This window comes from Wyeomyia smithii, chromosome 3 (assembly GCF_029784165.1).
Source record: "Wyeomyia smithii strain HCP4-BCI-WySm-NY-G18 chromosome 3, ASM2978416v1, whole genome shotgun sequence".
In the NCBI taxonomy this organism is placed as follows: domain Eukaryota; kingdom Metazoa; phylum Arthropoda; class Insecta; order Diptera; family Culicidae; genus Wyeomyia; species Wyeomyia smithii.
In genome coordinates this window covers 250858832-250873135 of record NC_073696.1, presented here as the reverse complement: position 1 = coordinate 250873135, position 14304 = coordinate 250858832, and the positions used below count along the sequence as shown (strand labels likewise).

Below are 14304 nucleotides of genomic sequence, written 5' to 3'. Positions count from 1 at the left end.
TGGTGTTTACTATTGGTTCAACATGTCAATACACCTTATGAACTTCAGTTATTCAGATTAATGAAGTTAGGAATCTGGATAACTCCTGATTGAAGTTATCATACTTTGCAGACAGCCAAGTTATACACCGCAATCTGATAACTCCTATGCAAATAAGAGCCGACGACGCCGTGCCGGCGAACGATAACTGCTAGGACATGTGCTTACCTTGCGTACGCTGCATGCATGTTTGTTTTTTATTCTCTGTATAGTAAAACCTTACTATTAAAAACAGGTAAACTGGCAGACAGTGACCGACTGCACCCGAGCATGCGCGTAGCCGCGTGCAATCGATTTTTCTCTCCCGGAAATCGGTTCACCTCTCCGTTGTTATTGACCGGTTGACAACATAACTCCTCAGAGAAAGAATGACTCGCCTGCTACCTTGCTTCAACAGCGAAAACAATAACAAACAATCCGAGGGGGCGGCCGGCAGTTAGTTTCAAGTCCGTTTAGTAGAAGGTTGGTGGATATTTTAAAACCAAATATTTTCATTATGTTAGTGTTTGGCAAATAAATTCTGAGGCTTTTAGAAAAGTTATGATTAAGTATGATTATTACATTATTCTAATCATATTTCATAATTCTACTGATATTTTGAATAGCTCCCTCGATTTTCCCTCGAGCCTTGACAACAACAAACAAGCAGGAGAGTGCAAAACATTCTCTCCCAGCAGCGGTTCCCGACAGGACGAGAGTTTTTCCGTACGAGGCCCGAATATTGTTGGGACGCTTTGCTCCAGGCAGGCATATATAAGACTTTTTCGCGAGAAAATAAAGTTCTATTCTCGGACGGACTGCAGCAGCTCTCGGGGTGGATGGACTTCGCTGGCCAGGTTTAAACACTCGCAGCCGTCTGCAAATTGGCTGGAAGGTTTTTCCTGTTCGCGCTTACTTTCCGCATAATCTCGGATGCTGTGAAACTAGTTAGCTTTTGTCGCGCGAAAGTAATTATCCGGTTGTGGTTTCGAGTTTTCACTTGGTGTTGGCAGATTCGTGTGAAGTAAAACCAGTGCTTGTGAATCTCCATTCTCAGCGAAACTAAAATTGCTTGACCTACAGCAGCAGTGAACGTGAAAAAGGCAGCGAATGTAGGGATTATAAGAGGATTGGATTATGTGCACTTCATTGGAACGGCGACATTGGACAAAAAGTGCCACTTAACGGTGAAGCAGCATCCTATAGAAGCGAATGTCACACAGTGGCCCAATTAAGGACGAAACAGGATTTAGATAAGTTTAACGACAAGCGCCGTGTTTTATAGTGTGCTGAAAAGTTTGTACGCTGTAAGTAGTTTTCGCTTTGCGAAAAAGTTGGCAACCCATTTGAAGGTTTTTTATATTTAAAGTTATTATCCCCCAGTTTCATTTTACGACTATCCTCAAGCAGTACTTGCATCAGTTTATTGAATGATACTCATCAAGGTTTTTTAAACTTTATTGCATTTATTTTATTGTATTGTAGCTACATAATGTTGTCAATTTTTTACCAAATACGTCATACAGCAATTGCGGGTCTTGAATAATGTAGATTACATGATTTATTCACCTATATTTTATTCTAAGAACACTACACTTCCACGAAAAATGGTGTTTTGAAATATCTTTCTATTTTAAATTACTCAAAAATACTTCACAGAAGGTGCATTAATAAATGTAAAACCGACAAAAAAATTTCCACAAAATTTACTGTTCGGGTCGTCGTTCAAAACTATTAAATGTAACGCGTTTAAAATTTTATCCCTTCAAATTTATTTAATTTTGTTCACTTGCTAGAATAGAAATAGGATTCTGATCAAAGAATGACATATTCTACTTTCATACACATAATACTTTTCTAGTGTCATCTCATCCGTTTACAAAAGTATAGACATTAAAAAAAACATGTAGAGCGTCCTCAGCAGAATAGTATCCAATTCTGAGAAGAAAACAGAAACCACTCCAAGTTTGCGTACATTTCTTCTGGAATCTGGTGTCGCTTGAAAATTCCACCGCACGAGAAGCATGAATTCGATGAATGTGTTTTTAGAATTTGTCAAAACATGTGGAATTGTCGGCATATATGACCGCTGCCGCCACTTTCGTGGTTGCTGCCATACCAAGTTCTCCTCGATCGGTTCCTTCTGCAGTCCGGTTTGATGTCGTGTTGCAACCAGTAGCTAACTTACAAAAAGTGGTTTTGCGGTTGAATACATTTTGGGATTGTAACCGACATATAAGAAGGGAACAGTGGAATTTATGGCAGCATTGAGGAACTTGCATAGCAAAGAAGAGTAAAGAAAAGTGAGGAATACGTTTCTACAGACCAGCTTAAAAACTTTATGCCAGAACTCTATGTATGCCATACTTTTCCAGGGTGTTCATTTGACATGGTTTAATATTTGTGTTTTCTGAAAAGTTTAAAAAATCCGAACACACTCCGAACAGAAATTTAATCCGGACACCACTCCTAAAAATCCGAACCGGTAAGTTTTTCCCGCACCACAGAACTGCTGCATCAGTTGCATTCAAACATTTTGCTGCAACATTCCTGTAGTACCGATTCGGTTCGCTTGCTGTTCAATTAGAAAACGTTCACTCGTCAAATGTCAGAATTAGATTATTAAAAGGATTTTGAGGCCGTTTGACTAACTTACGTCGATACATTAGAAGCTATATATAGAAAATTCGTCAGAATTCGTGAAACGGATCACTGATGTCTATTTTTTTTTCAAAAATATATATTTATATAAATAAATATTAAAATTTTATTAAATTTGAGTAAGTTTTCAAGTTGTTATTGTCATTTAAAATTCAGGTCATTTTTTTATAATCAGCATATCTTTAGTATTGCATCGAATTTGGTAAAATTTTCACAGCTGGTGCAAGTTGTAGTTTTTAAAAATATTTTTTCGAGAAAACTTTTCCATCGATAGTAATTATTAGAAACCATATGTTGAAAAAATGATGTTCTGGGAAACTAAAAATCCTGAAGAAAATCGCAAGTGTTTTTAACATAATTTTGCTACTTTCCTGAAAGTTTCGGGTTGTTGTTAGTTTTTATTTAAAAGATGTGTAGTTTCAAAGTTGGTGCCGCAACTGTGAAATGTGTGAAATTACAATTAAATTGGATTACCTAGATTTTCAGTGTAACGTATTTTGTGTACGACACCTAAGTAAAAACTTTGAAAATTATACAGTGCAACTAAATTTTACTCTCTCTTTTGTCTTGGCTTCTTTTAATGATTTTTGATGTATTTTGAAGCAAAACAAAATTCCTCCGAGTTCGGACCAATTTCACCGTAAGAGGCGCCATTTTGAATATTTAAAAAATATTCAAAAAAATTTACAGTTTCTTATGCAAGTTTGTTCTAGAGCCAAATATCAAAATTCTCTGATTTTGCCTACATAGTAGCATTTTTTTTGCCCATCTTTAAAAAAATAGATCCTCAATCGGACAAAAACTGTCCTCAAAACGGTGATTCTACGGAAACAGTTTTGGCATGGTTTTAATATAGGTATTCATTAAGCAAAATAATATTAAATATGAATAGCAGTGAGCAATTGATGTTCCGCGAAGTATTTGCTCCGCAGTGTTTTTATAAAACCAGAAAGCAATCGTTATTTTCCAGTCAGTTTTCTGCATCTTTCACTCAGCGGAACCTTTCTTTCAATTCAAATATTGTGCGGAGCACCTGCATTTTCAAATCAATGAACTTTCTGTAGAAGATTCAATTTGCGATCACACTACAGATGCTGCTACACAGCTTATCTATCTTCCTCAATATCTATCTTGTTTTTTCGACAATTTTTTCTTCTTCATCGTTCAACCTCGAAATGTTATTTCTAACACATGGCCACCAGTCTCATCAATTATTAGGTTCCCTTCGACGTTTGGGTCTCGGAGGGACAGCACATCGATGACGTCTGAGAAATGCCGTTCGTTTACCAGACTAAGGTCGGTTTTAAAGTAGGCCTTGCCATTGGGATGTTGCCGTGTGCGCTTTTGGATATCTCTTCATGCAAAATATGTGCTACAGACTGTCACACCTCTGGCTGCGGTGAAATTCACCTATCTTACGCCTTCTCATTATTGGTACGTGATATTCGAAAGTTATTCCCGCGATAGGATCTACTGCATGGAACCCACGCTTACCCGTCTCCGCTGACCACACTTCCTGGATTGCTGCTCAGGCCGCGATGCCTTGTTTCGTGACAGAACCGCCGTCTTGGATATAACTGGCGAGACACCGCGTTCTATAGCTCAGCTATCAGCTTCGAATCAGACGCAGTTATACGTGGCCCAATATGGGAGAACAGACGATTAAAGAAATCTTTCTCAGTTAACATAGGGCTAAGATTTCCATCGGGGTTGGGACCGGATCTTCACCAAGATTATTAATATTCTAGGTACCACCCCGAGGAGGTTGAGATAGGGACGTCCTCGCCAGAGCTGACAGGTTGCAGCTGTGCCTTGATCTATAGTTATTAAAATTTGCGAAACAATTTGCTCGTTGATTGAAAAATGCAGATGCTCCGTCAAATATTTAGGCTTGAAAAAGGGCTCCGCCAAGGAAAAAGTCTGAGCGGGGGCCTAGTGTGGTTGGTAATGTCTCTGCCAACCACGCTCGACGCCTGGGTTCGAATCCCACCGCCGACATAGGTGTCGATGGTTGTGAAGTGGCGTGATCCACACACAACCAACCCAACTGGTCTAGATTCAATCCTAGCCGACACCGGGATATTTTCTGAGGCGAAAAATCTCTGGGATCACGCCTTCCATCGCATGAGGAAGTAAAGCCGTTGGCGCCGGTCCGTTAATAAACGGGTCGTGAGTTAGGGACCTGGGTGTGGAGTCGCCTCCCTGGGCGTCGGTTATTGGCCACAACAGTGGCGGAAATAGACCGACGGAAAATAAGCGAGAATAAAAAAAAAGGAAAAAGTCTGGAAACCCCTGATGTAGAGCAATAATGGATCCACTAATATTTAAATGTGCTAGTCAAATTATGTTTTATATTTGGGAAAAATCTCAGAAGTCCATTGGTATGTGAATGATCCACGTAAAATGTCAGCAACATGTCAATTTTGCTCCAAATACCCTACAATACTGAAATAGGTTTATCTCGACGTAAGATAAACTTATTTGAAATCTGTTTAAAGGAATATCAAGGGTGTAAACGATCAGGCATTATTCATTCTCTTGATTTTTGCTCACATTTTGAATTTAAGATCATAGAAATATTCAGAACTCACCATGGAAGCGTATTCTGAGGTACGTTCGATTTTATACTGATTTTATTGCACCCCAAAGCGATGAGAAAAGTAACGCAGATCTTAGATGTTTACTGAGCAATTAGTTTCACTAATCTTGCGTGTACGGATGAACTATTTACAGGAGTTTCAGGGGCTTATGTCTGTCAAATTGAGAGTTTATTCGCCAGAGAAACTATTACTCTTCGCTCTCCCTCATCAGTAGATGGTATGATGCACATTGAATGTAAGCTCACAGTTGTTAAGAGGAGAGAAAATAGTTTTATTTATAAGATCAAGATGAGCAAACGAACCCTGTAGACGAGACTCAAGAATATAATAACAATTTGTACAAAATTTGCTAATGTCATTGTTATATTTTCAGCATCGCGAGCCGTTGATTTAACACTTACATTGATTGATAGTTGCATCCCAAAATTTCTCAACGGTTTTCGCTTAGTTTATTGAACAACGTTAACTAGAATCCGAGTGACTTTATGGAGAGCATTTACATTCTATGTGGGCAAATGTTTGGTGTCTGCATTTTTTCGTTGTAACAACGCTAATAATGCCTGATTTATTGTCAGTAATAAAATGTAAAAGTCACAAAAAAATTGCTACCTTTGATTTCAAAATGGCGTCTGAGATCGAATCATCATTGCATCGTCCTGATTGGCAACTGTAAGCAGCCATCTTGGCTTTCAAAACGGCGTCTGTAATTAATACCTGGTCTCTGGGCATTGGCTCGCCACCTTTTCAAAATGGCATCTGGGGGTGATTTCGCATACGGAAATATCCATATTGGGTGGTATTTGATCATTTTTGGCTGTTTTTTGAAAAACGGAAGTCGCCATCGTGGATTTCAAAATGACGTCTAGAGTTGGACTCTGGGCATCATTCTGGTTCCTGATAAACTCATATCGGATGGTATTTGGGCATTTTTGGTACCATTTTTAATTTCATAATGGAGTCTGGAGTTGAATTCCAGACTCTGGGTATCGTCTCGATTTAAAAAATACTTATATTTGACATTGTTTTCAGCTCTGATTGATGAAAATCTGCTTTCGATACACTACCGTTCCAAGCATAGTTGTCCCATGTTCTACACCCAACACAAACGGGGAGGATTTTGTTACTTTTGAGCAACATTTTATTACTTTTTGTTTTTTACTACTGCGCATTAGACACAAACAGTAATAACCAATCAGCAACAAAATATATGACGGCTACACGTTTGTATGTGTTTTTGCAGGAGAATATACAACCAAGAACGGTAATGCATGTGTTATCGAGACTTCACTCGCTGCATTTGTATTGACGCAACGACCACGTGTATATCTGTTCCCTTTATTCACTCATAAGCAGAATCTCACCGGTTAGCCTTAAATGTCTAGTTAGAAATAATATATCGTGTATCCAGAGTTGCCGGAGTTGCGAATGTTGTTCTAGATTTTTTTGTCTATTCATTCGTTTCTGGAACTTATATTCCATTGAACTATGGAAGTGCATCATTTTACTCAAAATATTATAAATTTCAATTGAACATACAACACAAAAATCTTTTTTTTTCATTTCGCTTAATTCACGGTGATAAAATCGAAAAAGCACTGTACACATCACTGGATGAATCAGAGATAGAAGGAACTACAAACATGTGCAACATATGTGACAGTTTGTGTTGTTTCTTAACTGAAGATGGAAAGGGAGCATTCTTCGACAAGTAAAAATTTCGCATGTCATTGAAACGACCATTATTAGACTCCCGTAGCATTTGTAAAATATATGACAGAATGTGCTGTTATTTGACTGGAGAAGAACTTGATTGCTTTTTAGCAACAGATTTGTTACCTAAAGGGCAATTTCTTCCACCGCGCACTGAGGCCTACCACGGAGTCGACGGCCTCTTCCTGGTTCTCTACTGAAGATAGTTTTGGCGGCTCTCTCGTCAGGCATTCTGGCTACATGTTCAGCTCACTGAAGCCTGCCCCGCTGTATTACCTTCACTATATCAGCATGTTTGTTTACTTGGTACAGTTCTTGATTCATGCGTCTGCGCTACACTCCATATTCCAATTTATCGCCAAGTATCGACCGCAGAACTTTACGTTCAAAAACTCCGAGTACTCGTCGATCAGCCTTCTTCAGCGTCCATGCTTCATATCCGTAAAGGGCTACCGGGAGTATCAGCGTCCTACACAGCGCTAGTTTTGTGCGAGTTTGCAACCGTTTGCCAACCAACGGTAATTGCTAGGAACACCAAAAACACATCGACAAAGGAATGATTGAACAGCTATAATCTTTAATTTTTTCCGGATTGAGCTATTGGATTGAACCTGTGTTGACCAGTGTAATTCTTACTCGTTTTAACGAAGCACATATATCATACAGGTTTACCAAACTGTACCTTTATATTAGGCTGGCCCAAAAAAAATCAATGTTGCTAAAGTCAAGGTGCTCAACCCTAAATTGTAATTTATAGTATTTTTTTTTTGGAACATTTCGATTTTCTACAAAATTGTTTTTAGGCTGCCCAAATGTGATTTATGAAAAAAATGACTTTTTTAAGCTACCATACCACTTTTTTGCACTTCTTGCAGTTCTGTTCGATTCCCACATTTTTCTAAATATTTTTTTTTTAATTTTTGTAGGGTTGGTTTAATGGGCTTCAACATTAAATATCACAAAAAATAGAACTTTTCCCATAATTTTCAGACAAAACCCTTTGAAACACATACAAACAAAATTTCCGATAGGAACTGAAACTTTTACTGGAAAGCGGGATTCAAGACGAAAATTTAAGCTGAGATATTGACATGTTTACATGTGATGGACAACTAAGCATCTGTAAACAAATGCTTCTAATGCTCAATATCTCCGTTGTACAGCGTTTTATTTTGCCGTTTGTGCGATTATTTATCTAAGCAGTCTAAAATATAAATGTTGATTATAGCCCTAACGTATGTTCGGAGAAGTTTCAGGATATTCAGAAATGCTTTTTTAAATGTAGAAAGATGGGTAATTAATCCACCAATGAGTGAGATAGAAAATTTATTTTTTAATCAGATTGAGATAGATGCGAGGTGTCTGCGACAAAATTTTAAGCGGGTATTAGACGAAGCAAATATTTGCTATTTTTGGTACGATTTTTATTTGCACCAAATTAAATCTGTATTAAAAAATAGCAAATATTTGCTTCGTCTAATACCTGCTTTAGGTTATCTCAAACCTTTGCCGAAGACATCATGTCTCGATCTCTTACATATTATGAGCAACATAAATGAGAAAACAGTAAAATCACAATTTTCTTTAAAAGTTTCAACTTGAAACTTTCTACCCAATTTTTTTCCGAATTTTGAAACCTTCTACTAAGTTATCAGCCAGCAATTGCTATTTTTCATTTCCCAAAATAAAAAGTTATTTGACATATTTGAAAAAATGCTTAGTTTTCCATCACATATAAAAATGGCAATATCTAACCAGTAAACAAGAATAATCGCCAACTGGCACCTTTTGGTGCCTCGAAGTTTTGTAATAAAAGCGTTGCAATTCCCTCTACTATATGTTTTAATGGAATATAAGAATACGGTAGTCAACGTCATGCGATCGTGTCTTGAATACCACCCTCATACTATTTCAACAACTATGTGAAAAATTCACTTTTTAAAAATAGTCCTACAAAAATGAAAAAAAAAACCTATGGAATAATGTGGGAATCGAACAGAATTGCAAAAATTCAAAAGAGTGGTTTTGTAGCTTAAAAAAGTAATTTTTTCATAAATCACGTTTGGGCAACCTGAGAACTTTTCTTTTCGAAGGTCGAAATGTTCTACAAAAATACTATAAATGACATTATCTTTCAATTGAGGGTTGAGCACCTTGACTTTTGCAAAATCGATTTTTTTTTTGAGACTTCACATGTTCTGCTATGACAAAATGGAAACAAACTCAGCAGCATTTCAATAAGCTACTCCTCTAAGTCAGACCATAAATACAACATATTCCCGTGTAATATTGCCAATATGTAATTAGTTATTTATCAATTAACGGATAAGTATCGACAGCCGTTGCTCATTGCTATCATCCATACATTTCCATTTTCTGTGACGCTAATTGACATTCATTTTGATACCTCCGCAGATACTCGAAGCTTCATCATGCACTCCCGAATACTGATGCTCTTCTGGCGTAAAAAGTTGCTTCTGCTGGCTACTTCGTTGCTTTTTCTGCTGGCCCTATGGTTTTGGGGTTTCCTGTACACAACGCACGTCACGGACGGTGGAAAAATCGTGTCGGTTAAAGAATTGATGATGGGCGGTGCGAGTCGCCACGAAAGTCTACTGCAGCGGTTGGGTTTTTACGATGATGCGTCGGTCGACGATGGTGGACAGATCGCGAGCGGTGCTGGGGTGAAGTTTGTGAAGCCAACGGGGAGCTTTTCGATGAAGAATAGAGGTATGACGAAAAAAAATATTGATTAGAAAAAAAAATTTATTACTCAAATTTTAGCTAAGTTCTACAATGAATGGGAAGCCATAATGCAGGACCGCGAGGAAAGACCACACATTTCCAAGCAGGATATTGTTAAGAAAAAATCCTCCGAAGAGCTAAGAATAGCCGCGGAGAGACAAAACCACTACGAGCACGAGCTTAAAAAGATGGGAATTCCGGTGATCACTGGCTTAGGCCCTGGAGGTCATCCACCTCCGATCCAAAGGCTGGTTCACTTGGATTTGAAAGGCGCCCCACCGAAAATATCCTACCTTAAGCGACTAATGCCAATAATGAAAACATTGGGTGCTACCGGACTTTTGCTAGAGTACGAAGATATGTTCCCGTACAGTGGAACGTTATCGCCTATTGCAGCTAAGAATGCCTACAGCAAAAATGATATACTAGAAATCCTTAAAACAGCATTCGCACTAGGTTTAACGGTTATCCCCTTGGTGCAAACATTCGGTCACTTAGAGTTTGTGTTGAAGCTGCAGGAATTTCAACATCTTCGAGAGGTGGAAGATGCTCCGCAAGCTCTTTGTCCAAATCAAAACTCATCGATGATTTTCTTAGAAGAACTTTTGGATCAAATTATAGAGTATCATACACCCGCTCAAAACGAAAATCTTCTCCACAAAGAAGACATAGAAAAATTAACGCCTAAGCTTACCCATATTCACATTGGTTGCGACGAAGTTTACCAAATTGGGCAGTGCAGTCGGTGTAAAAATCGTATGAAGGACCAGTTGTTTCTGAACCACGTCTACAATGTGGCAACGATCATCAACAAGAAATGGCCCCATTTGAAGATTATCATTTGGGATGATATGTTGCGCCACATGTCACTAGATACTTTGCAGTCTTCCGGGATAGGCAATCTGGTCGAACCCATGATTTGGGTGTATGCCGAGGATATTTACAAGTTTATTCAATCCTCTACTTGGGAGAAGTATTCAACTGTTTTTAGCACGGCTTGGGCTGCATCTGCCTTCAAGGGTGCGCACGGCGAAGCCTTACTAATTCCACCGATTCGCCGCCACCTGGAGAATACCCTGCGGTGGTTAGCCGTTATGCAAGGTGAAGGAAGTCGGTTTGCGCATGGTTTACAGGGACTGGCTCTCACCGGCTGGCAACGGTACGATCATTTCGCTATCCTATGTGAACTTCTCCCTACATCCCTGCCTTCGCTTGCGATTTGTTTGTCGACCGCTTCCCGGGGATACTTCGATGTTAACGCTAAAACAAATCCAGTTTTAAGTAGTCTTACATGTCCGGAACCAACTAGCGAACGACACGCATGGATCGAGCTTCACAAGGATACAATGCTGTCGACCTTTTCCCGGTGCATGTTTCCCGGCAGTGTAATCTACCGCTTCATTCTTCGCTTGATGACGCTCATAACCGAGGCGAAGGAGTACATAGACGACGTTAAACAGAAACGCGGTTGGTTGACGGATTACAACATTCGTCATAACTTTTCGTCCGGAACGCGCGTCGACGATCTGCTGGGTGAGGACTATAGGCTGCTGAATTCCATTACCAATTTGGCGCGGAACACCGCCTCCACATTAGCTGATGTTTATGACCATGTAAGTATTAAATCGTGAAAGTAGTTTTGGAAAGATTTTTGACTTTTTTGTCGATCTGTCACACAACAGTGGACTTCGGGTGAGTTCATCGAGCAGCGTCTCTTCCCGATACTGGCGGAGCTGAAAAATTTGGAACGAATCGGAGAAGGGTTGAAGAAGCGAAAAACCTGGCCACAGCGGCCGCTGCCGTACCTGAAGCCATTCGAAGCACTCGGTATCGACGAGAAAACCTAGCTAGAGGAGTACATGAAGATTCCACTCCGACACTGAGCACTGCGGTAGCCAACTGCCAGGTTGAGGGATCTTCGGGAAAGTACATTGTGATTTTTAAAAGTATTAAGTATTACTACAGCAGTGAGATGCGTAGTGTGGTTCGACGGATTATAACCGACCGATCGTAGAACAAGTAGAACTTGACGGAGCTGTGGTGATGTTGTGGTGGGATTGTGTTCTTTTGGTTTCATGTATCTGAAACTTTATGCGAAGTTCTAATATGTTTTTCAATACAGTCTATTCGCCATTCTGTAAACGTCTGCTTGGCGATAAAAATTGAAGTTTGTTCGATGATAGAATAACAAAATAATCATCTTAATCATAATCATAATCATAATCATTGTTTTTGTTATTATCTTTAAAACAGTAATAGAAATTGTGGTTAAAGTATTTGTTCAAATTCTAAAAAAAAATATTTTTTATTAAATTAATAAGTTATTTTCGTTCTTTAATTGCTATTTTGCTCGTTCATGAGAGCGTTTTTGCAATATCCGATAAATAAGGGAGGAAACTTAGGTCATTTTAGAAATGAAAAAAATTAAAAAAAAAACATTGAATTTTGCACCAAATAAAAAACAAAATAGCATAAACCATGTAATATCACTACAGTTCCCACCTCAAGCATAAGTAGAACAGCTCAAATCTGACTCAAACCTTCAGTATTTAGAAACTCGTTGAACGAAAATTTACGTTTCCCAGACATTTCGGTAGAACACGAAGACTGAAATTCGAAACATTAGAAAAAAAAAAAACAATTTCATGTTTTAGACTTACTCCTTCATGGGTGCATAAATCAATTAAAAAGGAAATAAAAATGCAAACATTTACATTACATCAGCTGTGGAGTTAAACTTTATTGTCCTATCACAAGTGATCGAATCAACCATTTGATGAGTAACATCTAGGTAAAACAGCTACAGATTAGATTTCACATGCTGCATTCTTAGAGCATACCACCGTCAACAAGTTCGAGCACAATATCAGTCATTTTTTTTCTACAGAGTTCATTCGGTGGAACGTTCAGCTCCGGTGGCGTTGCAGCCGTATCGGATCCACTAGCGTACAGGTCTGGTGCTTCCTCCGATGAACAGGTACTGATCGGCAGCATGTCCATGGCCGTGCCTAAGCCAAATCGTGCGTACCGTTTGAACTCGCCATCGATCTGAAGCCACAGATCCGCTTCATCAGTACAATAATCGTGGAACGATCCCAGAACCTTCAACGACTTCACTAACTGCTGATGATAGATTCGCAACCAGTTTTGGAGATTCTCCTTACGTAAGGATGCATCTGTGCAGCAATAAATCAGGTAGGCGAGATCCAGAGCGAGAGACCCGTAGCGGATCAGCTGGAAGTCCACAAAGCACTTCTATAAAAAAATGAAATTAATTCATTATCTGAACTACATTATGTGACCAAACTAACCTCAGTTATACAACCCTTATCGTCGTATTTATACAGAATGTTATTAGTCCAACAATCGCCGTGGCAAATGACCGCTAATTTGCTTTCCTTGCTTACCAACTCCATCATATTTCCAAAGCAGTCACTCAGGAAACCCTCCAATTTTTCTAAATATCCAACTTTCTCAGGAATCGTTTGCGTAACCATTTGGATAGCATTCCTTGTGAGAATATCGTAATAATTTTTGTACCATTCAGCGTTAGCCTTCGAAAAAATCCCCTCGGAAATCCTAGCCGTTAGCCTAGCAAGCTCAGCCGGTTGCTGCTTCCGGTAGGCGAGACTGACTGCGTGGAATTTGGACAGTTCCGTTAAAGTCACTCGCATTTGCTCCAGTCCGAGGCCAGCCTGCCGATCGGGCATACTGAAGCCACGAACCTGCAAATCTTCCAGCATTATCAAATCATCCTGGGCCAGATAGCACTGGGGCACCGCTCGAAACATTTGCCCGCTGGCGGTGCATTTGCGTTTCTGAAACGCAACAAACTCCGGCATGATGGTGTTGTAGAATTCAACCTCGTTGCGAAAGAGAGCTTCACTTTTGAACGCTTCCCGCTTGATTTTACAATCCGGTAACCGCTTGCAGATCACGGTACGCTCCCAACGGAGTTTCTTTTTGCCGTCGTTGGACCGGGTGTGGCCTTTGAGAGACAACCGGAATAGGGCAGCGGTGTAGTTGTCGCCTCTGCCGGATCCTTTGGCTTCCTAGAAGTCAAGTGAAAAATGTCTTAAACTTGATGATTAATTTTTGAGGGTCAAAACATCTTCAAATTCGATGATGACAATTTTCTCATATACCCAGATGCCACCCTATTGTGTATGTATCTGAGCAATTCTCGCTGAAACCGTCCCACTGATGGCACAAGGTTTTTCTCATTAACAGGAATTTTAAACTTTGTTTAAAGAACAAACGTTTGATTTACAAACATATTTTCAGACCAGTTATGCTTTATGCTGTACCGATCTGGTCAAGTTGCTGTTCAACAAGGAAGAAAACGCTCCAAAGGATTCAGAATAAAATTCTGAAAATGATTTTAAAGCGTCCTCCTTGGTTTGGTACACACGAATTACTTAGACTTACTGGTGTTGAAACATTAGAAGCTATGTCAAATAAAGTTATTAACGATTTTCGACAAAAATCGCTGCATTCCTTTATTGCTACGATAAGCTGATGCTCATAGAGAGTCATACAATAAATAAATCAGAAAATCACGCAGGAGGAG

The 14304-nt window shown here is 39.3% G+C and overlaps 2 protein-coding genes across 2 annotated transcripts in view; one reads left to right on the top strand and one right to left on the bottom strand.

The window, feature by feature from the left end:
- Positions 1-794: 794 nt before the first annotated feature.
- On the top strand, positions 795-12457 carry LOC129733228 (hexosaminidase D). Its single transcript, XM_055694904.1, has 4 exons — positions 795-1325; positions 9405-9719; positions 9774-11347; positions 11417-12457. Exons 2-4 carry the CDS (start codon positions 9422-9424, stop codon positions 11579-11581), a joined length of 2037 nt encoding a protein of 678 aa, XP_055550879.1. The 5' UTR covers positions 795-1325; positions 9405-9421; the 3' UTR covers positions 11582-12457.
- Positions 12444-14304, bottom strand: part of LOC129733229 (uncharacterized) — a 48115-nt gene continuing 46254 nt past the window's right edge. Inside the window, exons 2-3 of the mRNA XM_055694905.1 lie at positions 13046-13786; positions 12444-12989 (exon numbers count right to left, since the gene is read on the bottom strand). Of these exons, the coding sequence (XP_055550880.1) occupies positions 12564-12989; positions 13046-13786 (1167 nt within the window). The 3' untranslated portion in view covers positions 12444-12563. The remainder of the gene's footprint in view (positions 12990-13045; positions 13787-14304) is intronic.